General features: G+C 36.2%; 6 protein-coding genes and 2 non-coding genes across 10 annotated transcripts; 4 read left to right on the forward strand and 4 right to left on the reverse strand.

The window, feature by feature from the left end:
- Window positions 1–176: 176 nt before the first annotated feature.
- LOC106440220 (putative defensin-like protein 307) lies at window positions 177–682 on the reverse strand. Its single transcript, XM_013881835.3, has 2 exons — window positions 589–682; window positions 177–482 (listed from the first exon to the last, which is right to left on the reverse strand). Exons 1-2 carry the CDS (start codon window positions 635–637, stop codon window positions 226–228), a joined length of 306 nt encoding a protein of 101 aa, XP_013737289.2. The 5' UTR covers window positions 638–682; the 3' UTR covers window positions 177–225.
- On the forward strand, window positions 536–631 carry LOC125607823. Its single transcript, XR_007338888.1, has one exon. It is a non-coding gene; the product is annotated as a small nucleolar RNA R20 (small nucleolar RNA).
- A 2961-nt stretch (window positions 683–3643) lies between the features above and the next one.
- LOC106440224 (binding partner of ACD11 1-like) lies at window positions 3644–5549 on the reverse strand. Its single transcript, XM_048776831.1, has 6 exons — window positions 5480–5549; window positions 5335–5396; window positions 4878–4984; window positions 4731–4806; window positions 4571–4651; window positions 3644–4505 (listed from the first exon to the last, which is right to left on the reverse strand). Exons 2-6 carry the CDS (start codon window positions 5338–5340, stop codon window positions 3840–3842), a joined length of 936 nt encoding a protein of 311 aa, XP_048632788.1. The 5' UTR covers window positions 5341–5396; window positions 5480–5549; the 3' UTR covers window positions 3644–3839.
- Window positions 5550–5930: 381 nt separating this feature from the next.
- Window positions 5931–7795, forward strand: LOC106440219 (syntaxin-23). Its single transcript, XM_013881834.3, has 7 exons — window positions 5931–6366; window positions 6429–6522; window positions 6618–6757; window positions 6839–6913; window positions 6976–7133; window positions 7215–7315; window positions 7438–7795. The coding sequence occupies exons 1-7, from the start codon at window positions 6164–6166 to the stop codon at window positions 7501–7503; spliced, it is 837 nt and encodes a 278-aa protein (XP_013737288.1). The 5' UTR covers window positions 5931–6163; the 3' UTR covers window positions 7504–7795.
- Window positions 7768–10542, reverse strand: LOC106440218 (carboxyl-terminal-processing peptidase 2, chloroplastic). The gene is made up of 13 exons (XM_013881833.3): window positions 10333–10542; window positions 9958–10234; window positions 9736–9885; window positions 9580–9662; window positions 9284–9492; window positions 9137–9205; window positions 8939–9057; window positions 8791–8866; window positions 8663–8704; window positions 8468–8576; window positions 8297–8394; window positions 8101–8194; window positions 7768–8011 (listed from the first exon to the last, which is right to left on the reverse strand). The coding sequence occupies exons 1-13, from the start codon at window positions 10408–10410 to the stop codon at window positions 7886–7888; spliced, it is 1530 nt and encodes a 509-aa protein (XP_013737287.2). The 5' UTR covers window positions 10411–10542; the 3' UTR covers window positions 7768–7885.
- Window positions 10543–12184: 1642 nt separating this feature from the next.
- BNAA03G43310D lies at window positions 12185–13963 on the forward strand. The gene is made up of 7 exons (XM_013885873.3): window positions 12185–12404; window positions 12490–12579; window positions 12657–12811; window positions 12881–13001; window positions 13078–13197; window positions 13275–13345; window positions 13466–13963. Exons 1-7 carry the CDS (start codon window positions 12294–12296, stop codon window positions 13689–13691), a joined length of 894 nt encoding a protein of 297 aa, XP_013741327.1. The 5' UTR covers window positions 12185–12293; the 3' UTR covers window positions 13692–13963.
- Window positions 13964–14669: 706 nt separating this feature from the next.
- TRNAW-CCA lies at window positions 14670–14741 on the reverse strand. Its single transcript has one exon. It is a non-coding gene; the product is annotated as a tRNA-Trp (tRNA).
- A 6599-nt stretch (window positions 14742–21340) lies between these two features.
- Window positions 21341–25477, forward strand: LOC106440216 (alpha,alpha-trehalose-phosphate synthase [UDP-forming] 5). 3 transcript variants are annotated; one of them, XM_013881831.3, is made up of 4 exons: window positions 21341–21581; window positions 22321–24370; window positions 24661–24934; window positions 25020–25477. In XM_013881831.3, exons 2-4 carry the CDS (start codon window positions 22383–22385, stop codon window positions 25329–25331), a joined length of 2574 nt encoding a protein of 857 aa, XP_013737285.2. In that variant the 5' UTR covers window positions 21341–21581; window positions 22321–22382; the 3' UTR covers window positions 25332–25477. The 3 variants fall into 3 exon arrangements, with proteins under 3 accessions (XP_013737285.2, XP_048632789.1, XP_022572496.2); XM_048776832.1 differs by lacking the exon at window positions 21341–21581 and adding an exon at window positions 21615–21748; XM_022716775.2 differs by lacking the exon at window positions 21341–21581 and adding an exon at window positions 21805–21823.
- The last annotated feature ends 10 nt before the right edge of the window (window positions 25478–25487 follow it).

Below are 25487 nucleotides of genomic sequence, written 5' to 3' on the forward strand. Positions count from 1 at the left end.
CAAAATATTATTAAAAACTTAAAACAATTTAAAATATCTACTTAATTATAATGATATTTGTATAAATAAATATGTTTTATTTTTTATTCATGGCAGAAAATAATTTTGGTTTAAGTGTAAATCTATTTTGTTTAAAACTTGAAATTTTGTATGAAATAAATTGATAGAATGTATTGTTTAAGGAACTATGTTTTTTGTTAATAGAATGTAAGTTCTTTGTAAAATCTACATAGGAGGTTTGCGACAAAAACAATGGTTCAAAAGACAAGCAGAAGCAACTTCTCCTCTTGCCTTGCAATAGTCAAAGCAAGCAGCCACACCACAGTTGGTATCATCTGGTAATGCCGCATGTTCTTCAAAAGGGCATTCACAACCACCCTTCACACACGTGGGGTGTCCTAGTGGTGATGGGCATTTGAGTCTAGCACAATCAGAGTTCTTCTTGCAAGGTTGATATCCAGGTCGTGCCAGAATTGGTGTACCTGTAACGATCATGTAAATTATTGACATATTTATAATCATGAATCTTTCTGATGAGGAGTACGAATAGTTAATTACAAAAGAAAATCCTATTTGATTTAAACTCACATGTTGAAAAAAGCAGAATACCAATGAATATCAAAGCTGATTTCTCCATTTTTGTTGTGGTAGTAGTTAGTCTCTTTTCTTTTTGAATGACTAAATGATGTGCTTTTTTTTTTTTTGGTCATCTGTTGTTATATTGATTCGAAACTGGTTAAGCCAAAAGGCAAGTTACAAAGGCTGTCGTAATGAAACGACACCATAATCTAGAGCGGGCAGTTAAGAGACACAACCCGAGCCATAAGCCGGCAACTGCACAAATACAATCCCGGAGACAAAATCAAACTACCATACACGGACTACAAGAACATAGCTAATAACATAAGAAGCCAAAACACAACCAATCTAGATAAGAATCAAACTCCGCCATAGAAAGAACAAACCGGATCGATAGTTTATGGATAACCGTTGCTGTAGAATATGTCTCATAAGCGCTTCTGCCCCACCGCCTCCCTTCAGATCCAACTTAAACTCGCCATTGACCTCTGTAGAAGCTCACCACGCGCCGTCTACGCGTCTCAACACCATAGCGGAGCCAACCAAGCCTTACTCGAAGCATACTCTTACTCAAACCAGCCGGTAATTATAAATCCATCACCACAAACCGTAGATCTGAAGAGATCGAGGTCCATGGATTCCGATTTGAGACTCTCCGCTTCAACACGAATGAATGAAGCTTCCGACCAGATCTGAAACCCTTTAGATTAATAAGCAAACCGTAAACAAGACTGAAACAAAAAGGAAAAAGGGGATCCACCCTCTCACAGTACCAACGGCCGGAGCCATCGACCGGAGAAGGTGAAAAGACGGTGACTTTCAACTTCTCTCTCTTCTTTATAGTACTCTCTCTGTGTTTCACTAAATGATGTGCTTACAAAGATTATTTATAACTGGTAGAAAATAAGAGTTTTCTAACCATGAATAATATGTTATTTCTTTCACTTTTAAAACAATATGTTTTACAATTGTGGGGTTAATTAGTAGCTGATGTAGCTTTGGATTTTTTGCTTTCAAATTTATGCTGTAAATTTTATAAATTTAGCTTTAGATTTTATTGTTATAGAATTATTTCAAAGATTTAAAAGCACTAAACATATAGATTAGAAAAATTGATTTCTTGAATCATTATATTTTTTTCAAAAAAAAAATTGGACTGTTGCTTTAGACTTTCTTAATAAAGTTTGATTGTTTTGATTTTATTGACGTAAAGACAAATGTGAATGTGTAAAGCACTCACAGCCATTACCAATCACCTTATAAATTTTATTGCTTAATGATTTTTTTCCTTTCTTTTGTGAAAGGTCAATATTTTCATTTATGTATCAGCTAATATCTTTAACTAATACATCAATAGTATCTGATAATTTTCAATGTTAAATCATGTATTTTGGAACGAGTATCAATGTCCAATATGCTACTTTGTAAGTACTTTTTAAAAATATAATAGTTTTATCTGCACAGATGCTTGTATAGTTGTATTTCTTATAACTGTGTATAATTAGTTAATATAAAAAGTTATTAAATATATCATTTATAATTTGAGATTTTATATCATGAAACTTTAAAACAATTATTAAATATATCATTTATAATTTGAGATTTTATATCATGAAACTTTAAAAAGATTGTTTTGTGACTTGTTTGACATAATTAGTATATTATACTTTAAATTTTATATTAATTTATTTTATCGTTAGTAATTAACAAAGTTAAAGTTATTCTTCCAATAATTGGTACAAAAAAAACAATTGTGATTTTTCAGTAATTTACTGTTAAGAAAATAAAGTTGCAAATGTTATGTGATATAAGTTATATTACATTGATTTAAAATTATTTTATATTTTTTACAAAACAATTTATGGATATTGTTATTTTTGGCTCATTTGAATACTCGAAAAAAAATATATTGATGGACTACACTACGTTTGGGGATTAGCATACATCTTTTCATATGTTTCCTAGGTTAATAAAATAATATTTCATTTTATCTTCTATTTAAATTTAAAATTTCTAAATATCCATTTTGCATTAACTTTTGATGATTTCTAAATGGTTTAATCCATCTTTTATATGTTTCAAAATTTATTTAATGTTTTTATAATTCAAACTAGAGCTTGACCCGCGCACCCGCGCGGGTATTCATTTTTGGTTTGCAAAAAAAAATATTTATCTTATATAAATGGTAATATATGTTTTTAAAATTTATATATATATATATATATATATACTAAATAATTATTTAATATATTTCTAAACACAATCATTTTAGAATTTATATTGAATAATTTTATTTTATTTTTTGATCCGTCAACTGTTACAACCCTATTTTTAAAATATAACTCGTGTGTTCGTGCAAATGTATTTTTTATGGATCAAAATTTTAATGTAAAATAAAATGGTTATCTATTAATATATTTTATTTATACGATTAAATAATTTAATATATTATTTAAAATTTTGTGGTTTATATTATGTATTTTTATAACACTTTTTTGTTTTTTAGACGTAGTTAATATACCAAAATAAAAAATAACCACCCCCGTAATGATAAAATCTTGTTACATTTTTGACATTGATTAAGTATAATTTATTGTTTACCTAGATTATAGGAAACATTTTTTAAAATAAATAAACATAATTTGTTATACTTTATTTTAGGAAAATGCATTAATTAAACTATAAAACAAAAGAATACTAAAAGGTAGGTAAATTTATTACTTCAGTGACATTTAAATGTAAATAACTTTAAAAACTAAAGGACAATTTATATTGGTACTTCTCTTTTAATAATAGAGATAAACCAATCTTTTCTTGTATTGAATTCAAAAACGTGAGACCATCAAAAGTAAACTAACAACCATAAAATAAAGTAACATAATTTTGTACTATTCGTATTTTATTTTTATTAAGCTAAGCGTTTATTTTGTTTATTTTTTCTCTTTAGAGGTTATTTTTCTCACAAAAGTTTTTTTATGCTATTATATAGGTATTTCTCATCTCAAAACGGTTGAGACTAAATTAGCATTTTCGGTTCAGATATCGGTTTTGTTACAAACGCAGAGACGATAAAATTGACTTTTCTATGCCAGTAATAACTACCAAACCGACCATGAATCCAATGTTAGAAGAACACAAGTCTTGGTACTAAATGAAAAGTTCGATATTCATTTTTCAAAAATCCAGGAGAGATTAGTTCAAAGTATTACCGTTTACAACAAAAATCACAAATGTCTTTAGTCTTTACTTGCCTGCAAATCTCAAGGTTGAGCCGGAGCCACAGGTGGAGGAGACTGTTGCTGCTGCGGCTGCTGTTGCTGCTGGGGCTCGTGATGTTCAGATTCTTTTGGTTCAGGAGATTCAGAGAGTTTTGGTTCATGTACGACTTCATCCTTAGAAGATGGCGCTTTTGGTGATTCAGACAAGTGAACTCTAGCAAACTCGTCAACCACTTTCCTCTTGTCTTCTTCCTCAGCCATACCAACTTTCTCTTTGGCCTTTTGTCCAACTTCTTCCGCAGCTTTAGCCACTTTGTTGAAAGCACCGGTGACCCACGTGGCACCCGTGAGAACGTACCGGTTCTTCATTATAGCAGAACCCGCATTGCTCACAGTCTGCTCAGCTGCAGCGATCGCTGATTTGGTCTTCTCCGATACTTGGTACTTGTGATCAACTTCCCTGACTTTATCACCCACCACGACTGTTCCGGTGTTGATCTTGTCGGTGAAACCGAGTTTCTTGTCGAGAGATGCGACTTTGGCCGATGCAGTGGATGTAAGCTGGTGTTTCTCGTCGACGCTCTTGGCTTTGGCGATTGCGTCTTTTCCTAGAATGAAGCCCTTTGCGAGCATGCTGCTCACAACATCTTCGGCTTTTCGAAACACGGAGTCGCCTGCACGGGGAGACTTGCTGCTATCCTTAGGCTCCTAATAAGATAAAATGGTTAAGAGATTGCTAGTGAAGATTGTGAAGAGAAAAGTGAGGTTATTACCAAGGAAGCTAAAGCCTCAGGAGACAGTTGATAATCAGGAGCCATAGTGACAATGACTGAAGAATCAACAATCGTTGCTCCCTGAAGTAAAAAGACTCATCAGTCGGTTAAAAACATACAGAGGAAGTGATAGAGGGGTGATGAGAAGTAGTGAACATACCGAGAGAAGAACAGCAGTTTCAGCTCCTTGTAGATCCTTGAAAGTGACATACGCCAATTTGGACCGTTCTGTCTCGCTGTAGAAACATGGTAAAAAAAGAGAGTAAAGAAGCTGAAGAACAAAAAAGTTGAAAAATGCAAAGCAAACCTCTGGGTCTCGAGGTAGAGAATGTCGCCAGAGAAGGAAAAGAACTCCTTGAGGTCACGATCGGTTGCTCCTAGAGAAACATTGCTCACTTTCACAGTTGTCATCATCTGCAATGTCACCAGACACTTAATATTACGGTTGGTTCTCTTATGGCCTAAAACTATGACTACAACAATGATACAAAGATGAGAAATCACAATGGCATTATTATATCATAATATCATTAAATGAACCTCAGAAACTTAAAGTAAAGCTAATCTGTTAACGAATCGCATATTACAGGTTACAAAAATCAAAACTTGCAAAACCAGAATCTAACAGCATAGCAACCCCCTATTCAAACAGATCTATTTACATCTTCCCCAATATCAAACTCAAAAGCAAACAACAAAACGACAACATGGATCTTGTCGGGACAAATTAAAAATCTAAAAAAACAACGATTAGAAGAACTTACCGACATGGCGGAGATCGCTTGACGCGGAGTTTTTTTTATTTGGTTCTTCTCTTTGTTTTCACCTGACGAAGAAACGAAAACTGAAAAATCAAAAGGAAGAAAAATCTATGGGAAGCGGATTTGCTGTGAGAGAGGAGAGAGAGACCCCCGTTTTTTAACACACCCTCGGAAAACGGACGACGTGAGTGGTCTTTGGATTTGTCACGTGCTTTGGTCGTGATTGCAGTTTTCTCACGTGTCAGGGGTATAAGCGTCTCTTACTTTTCCATTCTTCCACTTTTGACCCTTTCTATGCACGTAAAGTTTTATATTATTAATATCTAATTAATTTAATGATGCACCCTTTATTTTTATGATTATCCTAAATCTGTTCTGATTGTTCCAAAAAATTAAAAATTATTTATCCCACCAGTAACAATCGTCCACGTATGTAGCGTTCACATCATAAGGGAATCTCTTGTATATGATTAGCTAAATAAATTATTGGGGGATCTTATGATAAGATTCTTAATTTCTTATCTTACGCAACCCCTAATAACAATTTAATCTCCGAGGAGGATATACCTGTAAGATTCTAAACTATCTGGCACTTTTTAGAATATTATGAAAAAGCAAGGGTGGAAACTAATGTGACACTTCACGTTTCTCATCTCTCTCTCTCTCTCTCTCTTCCCGCGATTCGTGTTTTTCTCCATCTGATACTGTCGGAGAGAATCCGCCACCGAATCGAGAGATCGCCGTCACGTTTTCTCCTCCCTCGATCTCCGTGTACCGTCAAAATCGAATCTTTCGTGTTGGGTTTCTCGAGAAAGAGAGAGAAAGGGGGAAAATGAGTTTTCAGGATTTAGAGGCGGGAAGAGGAGGAAGACGGTTAGCTTCTTCAAGTAACACCAACGGCGGAGGAGGTCGACAAGACACGACGCAGGCCGTAGCTTCCGGTGTATTTGAGATCAACACAGCCGTCTCTAGCTTCCACCGTCTCGTTAACACTCTCGGTACTCCCAAAGACACGCCGGAGCTCCGAGATAAGCTGTAAGTTCCTCAAAAAGTTATCTCCTTTATGAATTGAATTGTTTCTAATTCAATTGCTTTAGGCACAAGACAAGGCTACATATCGGAGAGTTGGTGAAAGACACGTCAGTTAAGCTTAAAGAAGCTAGTGAAACTGATCATCAGAGAGGTGTTGATGTGAGTGTCTTTGTGTGATTCTTGCTTCTTCTTCTTCTTCTGTTGGTATTTGAATTTTGAATGGTTTGTTTTTGTATAACGTGTGTGTGTGTTAGCAAAGGAAGAAGATTGTTGATGCTAAGCTTGCAAAGGACTTTCAATCTGTACTGAAAGAGTTTCAAAAGGCTCAGCGTCTCGCTGCTGAAAGAGAAACTGTCTATGCTCCTCTTTTCACCATATCATCTCCATCATCTAGGTAAATACTCATCTTGATGAATCCAGAATGTTTTATGTTTGTGGTTTTGTATAATTGATTTCTTGGCTTTGGTGAATATAGTTTTGCATCCAGTGAGATAGATGTGAGTGGAGATAAGCATCAAGAGCAGCGTGCGCTTCTTGTGGAATCAAAAAGGTAAGTTTATACAGACTAAAGTGGAGGGATTCTTTTTACTGAGATGACTTGGTTTGTTGCAGGCAAGAACTTGTACTGTTGGACAATGAGATTGTGTTTAATGAGGCTATCATCGAGGAAAGAGAGCAAGGGATACAAGAAATCCAGCAGCAAATTGGCGAGGTGCACGAGATCTTCAAAGACTTGGCTGTACTGGTACATGATCAAGGCACCATGATCGGTATAACTGATTCTAAGTTATAATAAAACTCCACTTGTGTCTTCATAATCTCAGTCAAACACTTGTTCTTTTTTTACGCAGATGATATTGGTACTCACATCGATAACTCCCAAGCTGCAACAGCACAAGGAAGATCTCATCTCGCAAAAGCCTCAAAGACACAAAGATCGAGTTCAACTCTGGTATAAACGATATTAAACCTTTTGATCATTACCATGAATTTATTTTTGAGGATTTAGGATGATGATCAGAGCAAGCTATATAAAATGATTTTTGCTGTTGTTTTTTTTTTTAAATCTTGCAGATGTGCTGGCTCATGGTGATTTTTGGAATCGTACTCCTGATTGTTATCATAGTGCTCGCGGTTTGAGTTTCAAGAACTCATGAATCACGGAAAAGTGCTTTCATCGTCGATCTTTCTCAGAGATCTTAATGTGTATGTGTTTGTCACTTCACAACCCTGTCGCTACCATTTAGTCTGTTTGACTACTGGTCTTTCGTCTCTTGTTTGGGAGTATACAAAGAGTAGTTTGGTTTGGTTTTGAGGTGTCAAAGTGTTAATGCTGTCTTTGTAATATATTTTGTTGCTGGCCAAAGTGGATGGTGCAAGGGAAAATCTTTTATCTGTGTGTTCTTAAAAGTGAAATTACTAGTTTCGATTAGCTTACCATGATGCTAAGTAAATCTTCAAGAGTATACGAAGGTTGAGTCAATGAATTTTACTCGGAACAAAGTATGAACAAATCAAAATATCATCTAGAGAAAAGAAGGCCTTGATTGAGATAACAAGCAGCTGTAGGATCCTTAAGGCATCCACAGAAAGCCTCTTCGTCCTTCGGAAATGACTTTGGCAACGGATGATCAGGAGTAACACCCACCTATTCCAAAAACCAGCAACGAGTAGATTTAAAAAAAGAAAACAGAATGTAAAATGAACAAAGGGTGTCATTACAGAACATGTTCTGACCTTGTCTATATCCGTGTGAGCTGGTGTTTCGTATCTAGCAACTGTTACCGCCAAGCCCGAACCATCAGACAGCTGAAACACCGACTGTATCTTACTGCAAAATATGTAAAAACGAGTCTCAAGAATATTAATCACAAGGGCTCAGTTCTTGAAGAGGAGAAGAAGATGAATCAAAGATCACGCATTTTTGTTTTACCCTTTTCCGTAAGTGGGTTCTCCATAAACCAGAGCACGTTTGTTATCTTTCAAGGCGCCTGCCAGTATCTCACTGGCACTTGCGGTGCCTTTGTTAACCTGAGAAGTGAGAAGAAGATTGTGTGAGTGCTAAACATTCCATGGCATTTAGTGATTGGAGGAAAGCTTATACCAGGACGGCAAGAGGCTCAGAGGTTGCTATAGCATTGCTTCCATCAGTATCATATATGTCTCTCACACCTCGGCTATCGCAAATATACACAATCACTCCTTTATCTAACCTGTGGATATCAAAAGTTGAAGTTTCTATTATGAGAAGCTGTGAGTCTTTATGCCGCTATAGATGAATTGGTAGATGAGGTTTTACCAAAACTTAGCAATCTCAATGCCTTCTGGGAAAGAACCGCCACTGCATCAAAAGAAAACTAAGTGTTCAAGAAAGCTGTTGCAGAAACAAAAAGAGAAACACTTCTTTTGGTTATATAATCACATCACCTATTGTCTCGAAGATCCAAGACGAATGCGTTTACATTGTTGCCTCTCAAGGTCTCAATTGCTTCTTTTACCGCACCTACACACAAAAGTGTTCTGCTTTGAGCCAGAAAGTAGACAAATTTGTAAGAAGGAATTATAGAATGCATACCAGAAGCGTTCTGATTGAATGTTGTTAGCTTGATATAACCAATCTTTGGGGAGTTACTTCCAGAGCCAGGAAGTTCACATAACCTTGACTTCACTGGATTCACAGAAACTCGCTCTCTCCTGAATTTAACAATAATAGGAGTGACCTAATGAACGTAAATACAAGTAAATAATGCAGGTGATGGGAAGAGAATAATACGTCAAAGATAAGACTCTCGTTTCAGGTCCACTGCGAACCGCTAGCTCCACTGTGCTTCCTTCAGGTCCCCTGCATTATAACCAAAGCATCATCACAATCCATCTCTCAAAGCTAAATGAAGGATGAAAAGTGGAAACGTGGGATTACTGCAACATCTGTGCAGCATCATATATGGTGAGAGTTTCTGTGGTTGTATCATCAATTCCTAAGAGAACATCACCGGCTGAAACTCCCGCCCTATATGCAGGACCACCTGGAGCAGCTGATATAACAACAAGCCCAGCTGCTGATCCCTCTGATGCAGGCGGGTAACCTATAGACAGCCCAACACCTGTAACCGCACCTTGAGTTCCAGACTACCTTCAACCAAAACATTCACTACATTCTTACAACACAATCTCTAGTACGCTAGATTCAGAACAAGGGTTGTCAGGGACTCATACCCGCAAACTCTGAAACTTTCCAGGCTCCAAGAATCTAGTAAAAGGATCATCCAGTGTTGCAATCATTTTCTTGATAGCCATGTCTAAACACACAAACAAACAAACACCAAAACTCAGAAGCAGTTTGTAAAAGGTTTCATAATTCAAAAGACATACAAGTCTCTTCTCGGTTGTTCATGGGCTCATTGCGTAAAGCAGACTCTCTGTAACGAAACCAGCTTTGTCCGTTGAAGGTTTTATCGATATACGCACGATCAATTGTCCTCCAAGCTTCTAAGAAGAGAAGATTCTCTTCACTAAGACCCCCTGCGGATACGAAAGACATCAACTTGCAATCTCCTAACTCGAGATGGTTGTAAAAAATAAAAATAAACTTACATGATGGTGAATCAGTGGTAACGACAGAGATGGAGGAGACAAGCAGAACAGAAACTAGCCGAACCAATGCTACTGAGACATTCTTTCTGAAACTGACTGAAGATTTCATCATAAACTTCCCAGAAAACTTCCGATGATCATTTCTTTCGAGAAGACATAAATATCTGTTGCAGACGAACACGAGTCCTGGGTTTGCATTGCTCCTACTTGGGTTTCGAGGGTATCTAAAGCTGCTAGCTTTCAAAGTCTTTGAAGGTTGAGATACAAACAGTTTCACCTGCAAAGCTTTGAAACACACTGTTACAGGCTTCTAAACAGACACAACTTCCATGTGTATTGTAGGAGAGAAACTGAAAAAGAGTAAGAAAAATTTACCTGGATTGAGAAATTAGGGTTTAAAGTATTGGGCTTAGTGAAAATTGGGGATAATGAAGAGCTCGCAAGGACCTCCATTGAAATGAGCTTCTTTCCCTGCAGATTCCAACTCTGTTTTTCTTATCTGAAAAGTGTTGCAATATATTATTCTAAAATCGTCACTTTCCACAATAAAATAATAATTAGTTGATGTCAAAAAAACACAATAAAATAATAATTGGTATTTTTTGAAAATATATATCTCTTGTATTGTTGACAAAAAAAAATATCTCTTGTATTGTTGGCAAAAAAAATATATCCCCTGTATTATCTAAATATTTCTGCAGAAAGTTTAAAACTTTTTAAATACAATTTTTTTAAAAAAAAAATTGATGGATTACAAAACATTAATTATTGATTTTAGTCATTTTAACTGAATAATACTCCTTTAGTAAATAAAAAACTTTTAGTCCGAAACATAAATAAGCAGAAAAAATTATACAATATTTAAGTTTAGGTGAATTTAGTTCTTTCTAATAATTCATATAGTTTTAAAATATTTGAATCATATAGTTTTTGGATAGTTTGGTTTATAAGTAGTATTTTAAAAATATTTGGTCATTTCAATATAAAAATAAATAATATTTTAAGTGTATAAACAATATTATAGATATTCGGATATCCATTTAGTTTTTGGTTCGATTCTAATTCAAATTTGTTTTTTATTCCATAAATATAAAATATATTTGACTATCCATGAACATCGATTCAGTTACGGTTACGGGTTTAGTTTTTTCGGTTCGCTTTCTATTTGGTTTTTGATTCTCAGTTTATATGCTCAGTCTTAATCACATATATTAAAAATAATTAAATATTTATTTTTGTTTTGACTTTTAATTGGTTTAATTTTTATTTGTTTCCCAATTAATTTTAACCACTTATATTTTTACAATTATTTTTTTGTTCAGTTTTAATAAACTGCATTAATTGAAAGTTTGAAACCTAAAATATCAATTTTTCAATATAACAATAAAATCTAAAAAGTATTAATCTTTTAAGTTCAAAAAAAAAACTTATACAGTTCTGACACTATACTTAAACCTTTACAGTTGTTATGTCTCTGATGTGAGAAGGTCCAACTCCTTTATAAGCTTATCCATATACCACCTTCTTTACTGCTATCTCAAAAACTTGGGCTTTGTGACAGACATTATTCAAAGATATCACAGTTTATATTTTATTTTTGTATTTCACTTTTATAATAAAATAAATCAGATAACAAAAAAAAGAGAGAAAATTCCATTAACGGCATGTAATATTTATCCATTTGCTATCAATTACTATCTACCAGGTGTTTTGTCCATGCGACTATAATAATTTTACAAGTATCATCAAAACCATTAAAATAAATTATGCTTCATGTGTTCAAAATATTTAATAATACGTTACACAATAATCTTATATATAACAAGAAAAAGTTCATCACAATATAAATACTTTTTATTAAGTAAAATGAATTTGAAAATATTCATGCGTTTGAAATATTTAGTAGTAAATTAAAAATCATGTTCTTTATATATGAAAAAGCTTTTCATTACAAAGAAATCATTTTTATCATGTAAAATAAATTTGAAACACTCATTTATACAGAAATTATGGAGAAATTTATATATATTTTTTTTAAATTATGATCTAAAAATATTTTTTTTGGATAATATAATATAAACTACTTTTAGATAATGATAATTATCAAATCAATTGTTTAATTTCAGGTTAATTATATAGTAATAAATTTATTTATTTTCGTTAAATATAGTACAGATTTTAACGAGTTTAACTATAGATAACTATAACCAATAATCAAAGAAACATTCGTTTTTAAGAGGCTTTGAGGGGAAGGACCCAATAAGCCCATTAGACTAATAACTCTTTGGCGGGAAAGCGGAAGAAGGAGAAGCGACTAGAGAGAGAGAGAGAGAGAGATGAACTCGTCGCCGGCGATGGAACCAGACGCGCCGGACCTCGTTTGCCAGCTCGACAACGTCCAAGGCATGGTCGATGCCCTCACCTGCGTCCGATGGAAACGCCACCAGGTCTCATCTCCATCTCCTCAAAACCCCAATCTAGGATTCTTTTACGTCATCGATCTTCTTCACCGATTCTCTTCGATGCTTACAGGATGCTTTAGTGGAGCTATCCGAACACGGAATCGTCTTGATCGTGGAGGAATCAGGCTGTCTTCAAGCCAAGGTCTATCTTCAACGCGAGGTATCGATTTCTCCTAAACCTTTAAATTCGATTCACCAAACTGTAGAATCCGTAACGTTGTATGTGTGTGTGAGAAGCTGTTCACGAAGTACGAGTACGGAGCTGAAGGGAGACCTAGATTTGGAATCAGCTTAGGCCTTCTTGTTGACTGCTTGAACACATTCTCATCACCTGGACACTCAAATACTATTGAAATCAAGTATCCAGGCCCTGACATGGAGCTTCTTCTCAAGTATGATGAAACAATCACTCATCCTCTTTGTTCGCGTAGTTTAGCTGATGATGGTTGTGGTTTTATTAGGTCTGTTGATACCTTAAACTCGTGTATCTACTCTGAGATAAGAACGAGAATCCCAGAGACTAGTGAGTGGGACTATAACTTTGAGCAGGCCGGGGCTGCGCCGCTTACTTTTACTGTTAAGGTAACGTATGATGTAGTGAAGTGTCTCGTTGCTTGTTAGAGGTTTCTCTAATGATTGGTTTGATGAAATGTATTAGTCAGCTGCGTTGAAAGAAGCAATTGATGATCTTGAGTGGCCTGGATCAAGCGTGCAGATTAGTCTTCAAAAGTCTCCTCCCTGTGTTACCTTCAGAGGAGAAGGACATGGAGACTTACAGGTCTTGTGTTTCTCACTTGTTAATTTTTTTGATGACGTATAGTTTTTCTGTGAAAGAGTAACACTCCTCTTTTGCAGATAGACTTCATGTATTATGCCAACACAGATCTTCTCCTTGCCTTTCATTGCGATACTGAAGTCTCTTACGGGTGACAATTAAACCAATCCCTTCTCTAGCTTTAGTTGTTTGAATCCTTCAACTTATAGGAGTGACACTAATCAAGAAGACTGAGTGGTTACATTTGCTAACGATCTTATTTGTTTCTTAGGTACAAATACAAGTTTCTAAAGGCGACAACAGCAAATATTCCGGGAAACGTCGCGAGGGAAAACAGGGGAAGCAAGCTGACAATAGGGAGAGGAGGGATGTTGAAAGTTCAGCACTTGGTTTCGGTTGCTAAAGCGTTAGCTCCACAAGTGGAATCTGCAGGTTATCAGCCGCCGAGTAGAATTGCTTATATAGAATTCTTTGTCAAGCCTGAAGAAACTGCTTAGTTTATTATTATCTTCTTCTGTTAAAACTTTTTTGTTTGTAACGCTCTGATTGTTCTTCTTAGCCCAACATAGGGGTGGGCGTTCGGGTACCCGTTCGGGTTCGGGTCGGGTATTTCGGATTTTCGGGTATTTCGGTATAGAGGTCTAGAACCCGTTCGGGTATTTCTGTACTTCGGGTCGGGTTCAAGTATTTTTAGTTCGGATTCGGTTATTTCGGATCGGGTTCGGATATTTAGATTTTGAAAAAAAATATTAAAATTTTCATTTCTCAAGTTTATTGTATTTTAAAATATAACTTTTAGTTAACTAATTTTTTATTTTTAATAGATTGAATGGTTAATAGATTTTGACATAACATTTTAAAACTAAAAAGGCATTAATTTAGTTATTTTTTTTTTAATTTTGGATATAACTTTTTGTTAATTTTTAAAATAAAAAACTTGACATGCATTTTAAGTGAGTAGCAAATCATTTTTTCCGGAATTGTATGTATATCATATGAACTTAAATTATGTGTAGTATCAATATAAATATTTTATATAAAATGAGAGATATAAACTAGAAACATAAGGTTAATTATACATATGTTCGGTTATCTTCGGATATCCATTCGGGTTCGGGTATTATCCGTTCGGGTTCGGGTATCCAATCTCTCCTTATTCAATACCCGTTCGGGTATTTTGCTACTTCGGTTCGGATTTCGGTTCGGTTTTTTCGGATCGGGTTCGGGTGCCACTTCGGATATCGGGTAAAGTGCCCACCCCTAGCCCAACAGTTTGCTAAAAAGCTTGGAAAGAAAAAAGGTGTAATTGGAGACTACGTGCTGGTTTTTTATCGATTTAGCTCAGATGTCACGCCGTTTATGTTTTAAAGCTGAACGTGGAAGCATGCATGCCGTTTGGCTCTTTTCCATAAGCATATCGTGCCGTGCAATGATGCTTAAGTAAAAAAAAGTTATCCGGTATAATTTCGGGGTTTTGAACCCGACGTGAATCGAACACGCAACCTTCTGATCTGGAGTCAGACGCGCTACCATTGCGCCACGGATCCGGATGCTTAATTAACGTATCGTCTTAATATAAGTGGTTAGATTTTGAGAATAAACTGATCCGGATGCTTAATTAATCTCTAATTATAATTTGTATTTTGTAAGCATATCTGAGATGGGTTGCTGTTGGTTGATTCAAATTTGTGAGCAAAATTTCAAAACATTCTAAGCTTGACACGTGGTGATAATATAGACGTCCAAGTAGCTTTCTCATTATTTTCAAAGGTGGTTGGACTTCGTTCTCGTGATTACTATATCACACTCAAATAGAAAACAAAGTACTCAAGGCAAACCCAAAGAAGTCCTCCAATACATTTTTAGTAAACCATATGATTAGTGTTTTTTTTTTCCTGAGAACATAATTACATTTGATAAAGAAGAGTTTGGTAAATGATTTCATAGTAAAGCTAGCTTGTGTGTTTTCTTTTATCATACCTTGTAAAGAAAATTAACAAAAAGTTGACATGATTTCATATATCACCACCATTATTGGGAATACTATATATTATATCGGATGCATTATTGTAGAACAATGATCAATGTATCGACAAAGTCACATACATATACGCATATGTTCAGTGTGCGCCTAGTATAGGTGTTCTATGGTGGGGATGTGTTACCAGTTATATTGACATTTAATGATGGTGTTGACTCTTGGGTGGACCCAAATCATGATACAAACAAACATCAATGCTGCTTATATATGTATATAGTCACACGCACACCCACACAAACAGGCGGTGGGAAATAATAGAACGAGATGCTCATCATTTGTGTATGTATTATTATCATTTATATTATTTTCATTTTATGTATCTATACATAAATCCTTTTTAGAAAGGGTTTCTTTACATAAACCTAAATACCTAATATACAGATATTCACAAAATCCTATTAATTTTTACTCAAAAAAAAAACCCCTATTAATTTGCATGTATATCACTTACTAGCCATTTCTAAAGGATATATAGCGGATTAAACTAGGCCAAATTGGCTAGAAATACAGGAAACAGAAGTTAATTAGTATATCATGCATTTGAAAAATAATTTGCGTAAGTGGAGAGAGAAACAGAAACGAAATGACCGTACTCACCCGGAGAAGACTACACTCTAAAAATATCCGAAACTTCCAAAGAAACAAACTTTACTCATGAAAAAAGACAAACACAACCATGGAATCAAACTTGAGTTCCTTGTTCAGCAAAATTCAGAAATTGAATTTTCAAAATTACCATAAAATGATCAAGCTCCTTGTTATCCATAACCACACCAAGAGTGGAGTACTTCGTGGCGACGGTGTGCAACTCGCTGAGCTGCGCATCAATCCTCGAAATCTGGTCAACGGGAGTCGCGGCCCTAAGGCAAGCCACGTGAGCCGCCAGGAGCTGCTCGAACATCGGATGCCTCACAATCGCAGCCTTGCAGCTAGCGCTCTTCCAATCCTCGCCTCCTCCGTCGGCGTTGACTCTGTCGATGACTTCAGGGCGGCCTTCCCCGGTGTTTTGGATTTCGGTGGAGTCGAAGGAGAGCCACCGTCGGTTCGTAGCAGCGGCGGCGGAGCTGTCTCCGCCGCGATGCGGAGGCGCGAAATCGGAGTCAGCCGTGGCTGCGGTGGGAGGGATGTTGACGAAGCTGGCGATGAGAAGCGACGGTGTTTCGGAGAAGTGAGGCTGAGGGTGTTGGTGGGATTGATCGGAGAAGTGTCGGAGAGGAAGGTCTTCTTGCAGAGGGAAAAGGTGGGAGCTGGTAAACGTAGAGTGAGATGAGGTGCTATAGGGGTAACTTTTGGAATATTTAAAAATTGGAACAGTCATAACCGATCACCTAAATAATGTTTTATCTATGTATATCCAGTGCAATTACCCATTAAACTATTGAGACATGAAAGGGGCCTCTCCTCTTTGAAACGCGATTCATAATATTAAACTGCAAAAAACAATGTTTGATTTGTTTAGCAAAAAAAAGAAACAAAGTTTTATAAGGTAATGGCAAGTTGCCCCAATTTGATAATCTAACAATATATTCTTTGTCGGGTTGATAATCTGAAAGGACATTTTAAAGATAAAAAATATTATTTTTCATGAAAATATAAAACAAATCATTCCTTTAGAATCTTGACAACCAATTAAAAGATTGATTAAGCAATAAAATGTATTGTATTCTTCAGAACATTAAGCTCAGTTAAGTAAACTCTACGCGCCTGTATAAAACTCCAATATTTATTCATGATCATACGCCGTCCAAAGTTCTTTCCGTCAGTTTCAGGTGACTGCATAGGGGGTTTTCCGGATGGGAAATTTTTAAATGTTTTAATGATGTTTGTTTGTTCTAAGGTTTCTAAAGCATTTTGTGACTGGTTTGTTTTTTCCATTAATAATAAGTAAAGATTTTTGTAATCATTTTGAATTTTTTTGAAATTGCTTGTCTTTATGATGTGTTTAGTTTTAGAATTTTCATTTCTTTGCTATCTCAGTAAAATACATTTCATTCTCATTTTAATTCAAATTTTAAACGGAACTAAAATCAAAATAATTTCGATAAAACATTATTTAGCTCCCGTCATCCTTAATTTGTGTTGTCATCCTACATAATACTATATGTAAATCTGAGTATGATTGATATGAAGTTTGTTGATTTAAAAGTCGAAACATTTGCTTAATTTATACAAAAAATATATTTAAAATTTGAGAAATTCTCTAAAATAGCTATTTTTAAGTTTTTGTCACAAAAATAGTTTTTAATGAGAAAAATGGCCAAACGAAGTTTTATTAAAAGACTACATTTATACACTAGAGTTAACTAATTTAGACTTATGATTTAGAGTTAAAGGGTGAGGTTTTGAAGATAAAGTTTGAAAATTTAAAAAATAAATATTAAAAATTTCAAATAAAAAATATTATTTTGATCATTTTCTTTCTTGAATGCTATTTTTGTGACAAAAATTTAAAATAGGCTATTTGAAAGAATTGCCCTTTAAATTTTATTATAATAATTTTATACTTGTGGTTTGAAATTGTGTATTAGTTGTACAACTGCAAAAAGAAAATCATATTCCAATACCAATATATTGTACTCTCTCTCTCTCTCTTTTTATGGTTAGATGTTTAATCTTTTCATACAATGGAAATTTTTAAAGATAATATTGTAAGTTATTTTTATTATCATTTAAATTATTTTTAAATAATAATAATCACTTTCTAATGCTGTTCAAAAATGATAAACCGTATAAAATTTTACTAATCACTTACAAACCAAAAGTGTGTATATACTATATACAAAGTATTTGAAGTAGACTAAATTATTATTGAAGTAAATGCAGTAGTTAAAATTTAACTGTAATCAATAAAATTGAGTTAATTGATAGATATAGTACGACACTGTAATACTTAGAGCATCTCCAATCCCACTCTATTTTTCACTTTAAAATAGAGTTTAGAGTAAGAAATGCTTCAATGGTACTCTATTTCTAACTCTATAATAGAGTGAAAAATAGGTTTACTCCAAATATAGAGTAATTTGTTTTTTTTTGTTCATCACTCTATTTTTTACTTTAAAATAAAGTACCATTGAAACAAACTCAAAGTCTATTATAGAGTTACTCTATTTTAGAGTAAAAAATAGATTAAGTCATTGGAGATGGTCTTAGTAATCATGACTTACGAGCTTATTTACTTATACTTAACCTTTGGCAAAATAATTATAATTATATTACAGTAAAATATTAGAAAAAATAATATTTTAGCTGAACTAGAAGTCATACAACCAATCAATTTAAAAAGTTTAATTTATGAAGATTTAATATTTTAATATTTTTGCGAATCTGTAAAATAAAACAGTCCTCTTTCTATAGAGTAAAAGTTTGCCTCTAGATTTATTTTTTACGGTTTTATTTTTTTTTCCTTTCCTACCTCAATTTTTAGTTATTCCCAGTTACTTTATTTTTATCAATCAGACTCTTAAGGTTTTTGAATCAAGAGTTGTGATCATGATTATAGTCAAAATGTAGCGATCGAATCTACTTTTAAATCATCATTTAAATTTCTAATAGCATTTCTGGTGGCTGGCTAATTTGGAATGTCCTTTTGTTTTATATAAAAAAGTTTGATTGCTTACAGTAAAGAAACACTTATTCAGTAATGATATTTTACAGGGTTTGAATTAGACAACTTCGATACAATCAGTCAGATATATAAAATCATCTCAATATTTTAGAAGAGTTTTTACAACAAAAAAGAGTAATATTTCAATATAATTTAGTTATATGATAAAAATTAATTTTTGGTTTTATGAATTGAACTACTCTTTGCGAGACAAATGGCTCATAAAGTTTTTATGCATTTCTCAAAAAATTATTTGAAAACCTTTTCACTTTTTCTAATCTTTCTTTGTTATGTTTATATTTAATTACAAAATATTGTTGTAAGATACTTTCAATCAAAATGTTCTAACAAATCACCATTATAATAGGAGAGAAAGGCAAATTAAAAGAGACAGACATGACCTGTGTTCCCAATCTACAAAAACATCAAGAGATTTGTTGTCTTTTTATTCAGAAATTATTAAAACTGAAACATCAAAATTATTATTTGTAGAAAACGACCACTAATCAACACTAGTACGTAAAAGTAAAGATCGTCAACTAGAGAGAAGAGAGAGAAGAGAGAGAAGAGAGAGAAAGGAGATCTCGGGTCCGGCGAGCGGCCGGCGCGTGAGCGCGCGTGCCGACGCCGGAGCCCCCTGTTTTTTCATGCAAGCTATCGTGTGTGGATCTCTTCACCTTTTCTTCCGGTCTTCGCCTTGTCTGAGCTCTAGATAGCCTCCAACTGTGGAGTCTCTGTCTCGTGGAGGGAAGACGCGGTCGCCGGTTTGAGAGTATGGTGAAGTAGATCGCAGTGGTTTAGTCTCGTTTCCGGGAGGTGGAGGCTACGACAGCTCCACCGACGCCGGCCTTAGTCGCTGAGAGGTGGAAGTTCCTTCAACTTCGCCGTCTTTGGCTCAAGCTTCCGGGAGGTGAAGGCTCCTTCAGTCTTACGTCGCCGGCTCTAGGTTTTTTTTTTTTTTTTTTTTTTTTTTTTTTTTTTTTTTTATGTTAGTTAGATTGTGGCTACGTTCTTGGCTCGGGAGAGTTTCTCGGCCATAGATATTAAAGGGGTTGACGCTTTGCCGCTGGAGGAGATCTCAATAGAGAGATGAAGCTCTCCGACAACGGTTCAGGAAGGTGAAGAAGGAAGTTGGTTACGGCGGAGGCTCGAAGGTATTATGGGCTCCGGCGAAACGAGGGTTTCGGTGGTCTGGCACGGCGGTTTGGTGAGACGGAGATGGTCGGGTTGAGGCAGAGTGATGCGTGGTGTACTGACGGTGAAGATCTCCGCACGCGTCTTCTCAGGGCTCCTCGATGCATGCGTAGCCAAGCCGGGTGGTTTACTTTGGATCTTGGATTTTGCGGTGGTGCAGCTCCGGCGACGGTTTCGAGAGGGTGGTGGTCAAGTCGAAGCGTAAGTGACGCGTGTCGCACTGATGGGAGCTTATCCTTCCACGCGTCCGGCTCCTTGACGCGCGGCCTCACCGAAATCGGGCGGGCCTGTAAACGTTGATTTGTGGCCCATACGGGTTGGGCTTTTGTGTTTGTTTGTTTGGTCGGTTTGGACCTTGGGCATTTGTTGGGTTTTTAACCCCTTTTATTAATATTAAAATAACTTGACGGAAAAAAAAAAAAAATCAACACTAGTACGTACCAACTCTTTTTGCATTATTCTGATGCCTAGCTTACTATGCACACACAACAAAAAATCTACCATTTTTCCTATCCGCCAACCTTAAATTGTGGGTACAAGTAGAAAACAAAAGGGTGTGACAAAAAAAATTATATATTATACACCTCTGTCCCCGTATATGATTATCTGTTAGTATCTTACTAAGACATTCAGTCACATACCATAAGAGAAAATAAGGATATTATTTTATTTCTTAGCAAATCAGAATGTGAAGTTAAAAAAGAAAGAAAAAGGAATTGCAACAGATATCAATAGAAAATATAATAGTTCATAAAATAAAAATAGTAATATATTATATAACTATGCAAAATGGACTGAAATAAGCTTTGATTGTTTCACTCCTTTGTTCTTCTAAACATTATGGAACACATTTTTTATTTGTAACATATTTCTTTTGGGGTAGACATGTAAGTTATTAAATGATATGTTTATCATTATAACTGTGATCTACATTTATTTAACATGTTAAATATTGGTATATTCATCTTAAAATACTAAATGAAAAATATTTTTAAAATTATAAAACCGATAAAATCATGAGCTAAATTTCATCTGAACATTTTATGTTACGGTTTGTCAATTTGCTAATAATAGCAAACTCAAGTTACTCAACAAATGGTCAATTATTTAATTAAATTATTGTTTTCTACCATTTTTTAAAAAATAGCATGAATTTTCTTATGTCAAAATCTTATGCGTTTTTTTTAATTATATTGTGTACTCATTATTATTTGGCCAACGTATTTACTTCCACTACGTTGATTGGTCAAAAATCTCAGAGGACTATTATTGCATTATAGAGAGAAAGCAGAGGAGAATCTTCCAAAAACATTAAAATCTACGCCCAAAAATTATAGAGAATTAAATTAAGACATAAAGCACAAATGCAAAAAGAAATAGAAGTGTTTTTTAATAAGAAAAATACAGACTTTATTAGAAAGAACAGTGAAGAAGTAGCGGAACAAAGAGAAATGGAGAAAAGAATCTTTTAAGCTTTCTCTGTCTCTCTCTCTCTCTCTCTCTTTCTCGCAGAGCTGCACTCACACTCACTACCATTACTCTAAAAAAGTGAGCTTTTTTCTTTTCCTTTCTCTTCTGACTATCTTCTTTGCATCTAATGGATTTCTCGTTTCCTTTTCATCTCAAGGATCTGATGAACTTTCACTAACTGAAACTTTTCCTCGAGATTTGTGTTTTGATCTTGTTTGTTTCCGTGCAAGCTCTAGCTTAGCGTTGTTAGTTTTTTTTTTCTTATTACATTTCATGATTCCGACAACTTGAAATCATACTTAATGTTGCATCTTGTTTCTGTAAGATTTTTTCCTTTTCTTTGCTTGTTCAGGTACAAGGTTTTGCGCATATAAGCTTTTTGTGAAATTTGTTCTTTTTTATTTCAGATTTAACCTCCCTATGCATCTTCTATGTCAGATCATCTTTTTAAAAAAATTGGAGAAGTCTAAGATCTGTTGATGCTGATCGTTTAGAGTTTCAGTTCCATCTTCTTGTGTTCCTGCTCCAGTGTTTAGCTAAAAATGACACCTTTCATCTTAATGCTCTGTTCCTCAGATTTGGTTTCTATTAATATTTGATATTTATGGTCTTTGATGTGTTCTTGTGTTAAATCAGACGAATTAGTAATCAAAGACTTGATTTTTGATGTGTTCTTGTGTTGATCATATGAGTTAACGATCAAAGATTTGATTTTTATGTCTTTCTTGTGTTAGTAAGATAAATTAATGATCAAAAGATTTGATCTTGTGTTAGTAAGACTGAGTTAATGATCAGTGATGTCTTGTTTCTGTTGCAGACACTGAACCTTATTCACTTGCTGTAGAGAGTTTACACAAACAAACACACACACAAAGAGATATGGTATCAAGATCATATTCCAACCTCTTGGATCTCGCTTCAGGCAACTTCCACTCCTTCTCCCGGGAAAAGAAGAGGTTCCCAAGAGTAGCAACCGTCACAGGCGTCTTATCCGAGCTAGACGACGACACCAACAGCAACAGCGTCTGCTCCGACGCTCCTTCCTCCGTCGCCCAAGACCGAATCATCATCGTTGGAAACCAACTCCCCATCAAATCCCACCGAACCTCCTCCGGTAAACTCACCTTCACCTGGGACAACGACTCCCTCCTCCTGCAGCTCAAAGACGGCATGCGCGAAGACATGGAAGTCGTCTACATCGGCTGCCTCAAAGACCAAGTAGACCCATCCGAGCAAGACGACGTCGCTCAGAGACTCCTCGAGAATTTCAAATGCGTCCCCGCTTACATCCCGCCTGAGATCTTCACCAAGTACTACCACGGCTTCTGCAAACAGCATCTATGGCCATTGTTTCACTACATGCTTCCTCTAAACCCTGATCTTGGAGGCAGGTTCGACCGCTCCTTATGGCAAGCGTACCTCTCCGTCAACAAGATCTTTGCTGACAAAGTCATGGAGGTCATTAGCCCAGACGATGACTTCGTCTGGGTTCATGACTACCACTTGATGGTTCTCCCTACTTTCTTGCGGAAGAGGTTTAACAGAGTGAAGCTAGGGTTCTTCCTCCACAGCCCCTTCCCTTCTTCAGAGATTTACCGAACTCTCCCTGTCAGAAACGAGCTCTTACGCGCCCTCCTCAACGCTGACTTGATCGGGTTCCACACCTTTGACTACGCTAGACACTTCCTCTCCTGCTGCAGCAGGATGCTAGGCTTGTCCTACCAGTCCAAAAGAGGAACCATAGGGCTTGAGTACTACGGCAGAACCGTCAGCATCAAGATCCTCCCCGTTGGGATCCACACCAGCCAGCTTCAGTCGATTCTAAACCTCCCCGAGACTCAGACCAAAGTCGCTGACCTTAGAGACCAGTTCTCCGACCAGAAGGTCCTCCTCGGCGTCGACGACATGGACATCTTCAAAGGAATCAGCCTCAAGCTCCTGGCCATGGAGCAGCTTCTCCAGCAGCATCCGGAGAAGCGAGGACGAGTGGTACTCGTCCAGATCGCCAATCCCGCGAGAGGCCGCGGGAAAGACGTCCAGGAGGTTCGGTCCGAAACCCTAGCCACTGTTAAAAGGATCAACGACGCGTTCGGAAGGCCAGGGTACCAGCCTGTGGTCCTCATCGATGAACCGCTTCAGTTCTACGAGAGGATCGCTTACTACGTGGTCGCAGAGTGTTGTCTCGTGACGGCTGTGAGAGACGGTATGAATCTCATCCCTTATGAGTATATCATCTGCAGACAAGCTAACCCCAAGCTCAACGAGACGTTAGGACTCGACCCTTCCGCTGCTAAGAAGAGCATGCTTGTAGTCTCCGAGTTCATCGGTTGCTCTCCTTCCTTAAGCGGCGCCATTAGAGTGAACCCGTGGAACATCGACGCGGTCACCGAGGCCATGGACTATGCGTTGATAGTTTCAGAAGCGGAGAAGCAAATGCGTCACGAGAAGCATCACAAGTACGTGAGCACGCATGATGTTGCTTACTGGTCGCGCAGCTTTATACAGGATCTCGAGAGGGCGTGCGCGGAGCACGTGAGGAAGAGGTGTTGGGGGATAGGGTTCGGGTTAGGGTTTAGGGTTGTGGCGCTTGATCCGAGTTTTAAGAAGCTTTCTATTGAGCACATTGTCTCGGCTTATAAGAGGACTAAGAAGAGAGCTGTTCTTGTGGATTATGATGGGACGATGGTGCAGCCGGGGTCCATTAGGACGACGCCTAGCATCCAAACGATCGAGACCTTGAACAAGCTGTCTAGTGACCCCAAGAATATCGTTTATCTCATCAGCGGGAAAGATAGGAAGACGCTAACCGAATGGTTTTCTTCGTGTGGTGATCTTGGTTTGGCCGCAGAGCATGGATACTTCATAAGGTACACTTTAATTTCATTATAGTGGTCGTTTTAGATTTGTGCATACATATTAAAAAAACATTTAATTTTGTATATTTTATAAATAAAAACATTTTTACCTATACATCTAACCATATTTCAACCGGTAGAAATATAAATTAGAGAATTTTATTAATAAATTTTGCACTAAAAACATTTATTTTGTAACAAAATTTTTATCCTACATTGGAGGGAATAACATTCGGTTTCATGTCTTCTTGAATACAAAGTTGATTTATTTTATTTTTTGTGTGTGGAAAATGGGGGGACAGGCCAAATGATGGAACAGAGTGGGAAACATCGAGTCTAGTGTCGGCTTTTGAGTGGAAACAAATAGCAGAGCCAGTGATGAGACTCTACACTGAGACTACAGATGGATCAACAATAGAGACTAAAGAGACTGCGTTAGTTTGGAACTACCAGTTTGCTGATCCTGATTTTGGATCTTGTCAAGCTAAAGAGCTTATGGAACACTTAGAAAGTGTGCTCACAAACGATCCAGTCTCTGTCAAAACCGGACAACAACTCGTTGAAGTTAAACCACAGGTAAGACAAAAAAAAAAGAGAGTTTGATTAGCTTTATTGCCTATTTTGTGTTGTTTCGCAAGTCTCTCACTGTTTTCAAAAACAGGGCGTGAACAAAGGTCTTGTGGCGGAGAGGCTTCTAACGACGATGCAGGAACAAGGGAAGCTGTTGGATTTCATTCTATGCGTGGGAGATGATCGGTCTGATGAGGATATGTTTGAGGTGATAATGGGTGCTAAAGATGGTCCTGCTTTGTCTCCAGTGGCTGAGATATTCGCTTGCACCGTTGGTCAAAAGCCAAGCAAAGCTAAGTACTACTTAGACGACACTGCAGAGATTATCAGAATGCTCGAAGGTCTAGCCACCTCTGATCAAACCGCTTCAACCGCGGAGGTTCCAACAAAAGATATCTTCTAAAGGATTTGTGAAACGTGAGTTTAATTAAGAGTTTGTTTGTTATGACTTGTGTGTATGGTTTTCAAGTTTAGGAAATGTCTTCTTTACTGTGTTGGATTAACGTAAACACATGATTAAGATTAAGGTAAGCAACTCTTCTTCATGTATTAGTAGAGA

Source organism: Brassica napus, chromosome A3 (genome assembly GCF_020379485.1).
Source record: "Brassica napus cultivar Da-Ae chromosome A3, Da-Ae, whole genome shotgun sequence".
NCBI lineage: Eukaryota > Viridiplantae > Streptophyta > Magnoliopsida > Brassicales > Brassicaceae > Brassica > Brassica napus.

Coding starts and splice junctions, on each gene's coding strand:
- LOC106440220 (XM_013881835.3), bottom strand. CDS start 637: ATGGAGAAATCAGCTTTGATATTCATTGGTATTCTGCTTTTTTCAACA. Junction 483..588: donor TATTCTGCTTTTTTCAACAT/GTGAGTTTAAAT, acceptor TGATCGTTACAG/GTACACCAATTCTGGCACGA.
- LOC106440224 (XM_048776831.1), bottom strand. Junction 4,807..4,877: donor CTCTACCTCGAGACCCAGAG/GTTTGCTTTGCA, acceptor ATGTTTCTACAG/CGAGACAGAACGGTCCAAAT. Junction 4,652..4,730: donor AAACTGCTGTTCTTCTCTCG/GTATGTTCACTA, acceptor TTTTTACTTCAG/GGAGCAACGATTGTTGATTC.
- LOC106440219 (XM_013881834.3), top strand. CDS start 6,164: ATGAGTTTTCAGGATTTAGAGGCGGGAAGAGGAGGAAGACGGTTAGCT. Junction 6,758..6,838: donor ATATCATCTCCATCATCTAG/GTAAATACTCAT, acceptor TGGTGAATATAG/TTTTGCATCCAGTGAGATAG. Junction 7,316..7,437: donor AAAGATCGAGTTCAACTCTG/GTATAAACGATA, acceptor TAAATCTTGCAG/ATGTGCTGGCTCATGGTGAT.
- LOC106440218 (XM_013881833.3), bottom strand. CDS start 10,410: ATGGAGGTCCTTGCGAGCTCTTCATTATCCCCAATTTTCACTAAGCCC. Junction 9,886..9,957: donor TACCACTGATTCACCATCAT/GTAAGTTTATTT, acceptor TCGTATCCGCAG/GGGGTCTTAGTGAAGAGAAT. Junction 9,493..9,579: donor GAAAGTTTCAGAGTTTGCGG/GTATGAGTCCCT, acceptor GGTTGAAGGTAG/TCTGGAACTCAAGGTGCGGT.
- BNAA03G43310D (XM_013885873.3), top strand. CDS start 12,294: ATGAACTCGTCGCCGGCGATGGAACCAGACGCGCCGGACCTCGTTTGC. Junction 12,405..12,489: donor TCCGATGGAAACGCCACCAG/GTCTCATCTCCA, acceptor CGATGCTTACAG/GATGCTTTAGTGGAGCTATC. Junction 13,002..13,077: donor CGCTTACTTTTACTGTTAAG/GTAACGTATGAT, acceptor GAAATGTATTAG/TCAGCTGCGTTGAAAGAAGC.
- LOC106440216 (XM_013881831.3), top strand. CDS start 22,383: ATGGTATCAAGATCATATTCCAACCTCTTGGATCTCGCTTCAGGCAAC. Junction 24,371..24,660: donor GAGCATGGATACTTCATAAG/GTACACTTTAAT, acceptor ATGGGGGGACAG/GCCAAATGATGGAACAGAGT. Junction 24,935..25,019: donor TCGTTGAAGTTAAACCACAG/GTAAGACAAAAA, acceptor TTTCAAAAACAG/GGCGTGAACAAAGGTCTTGT.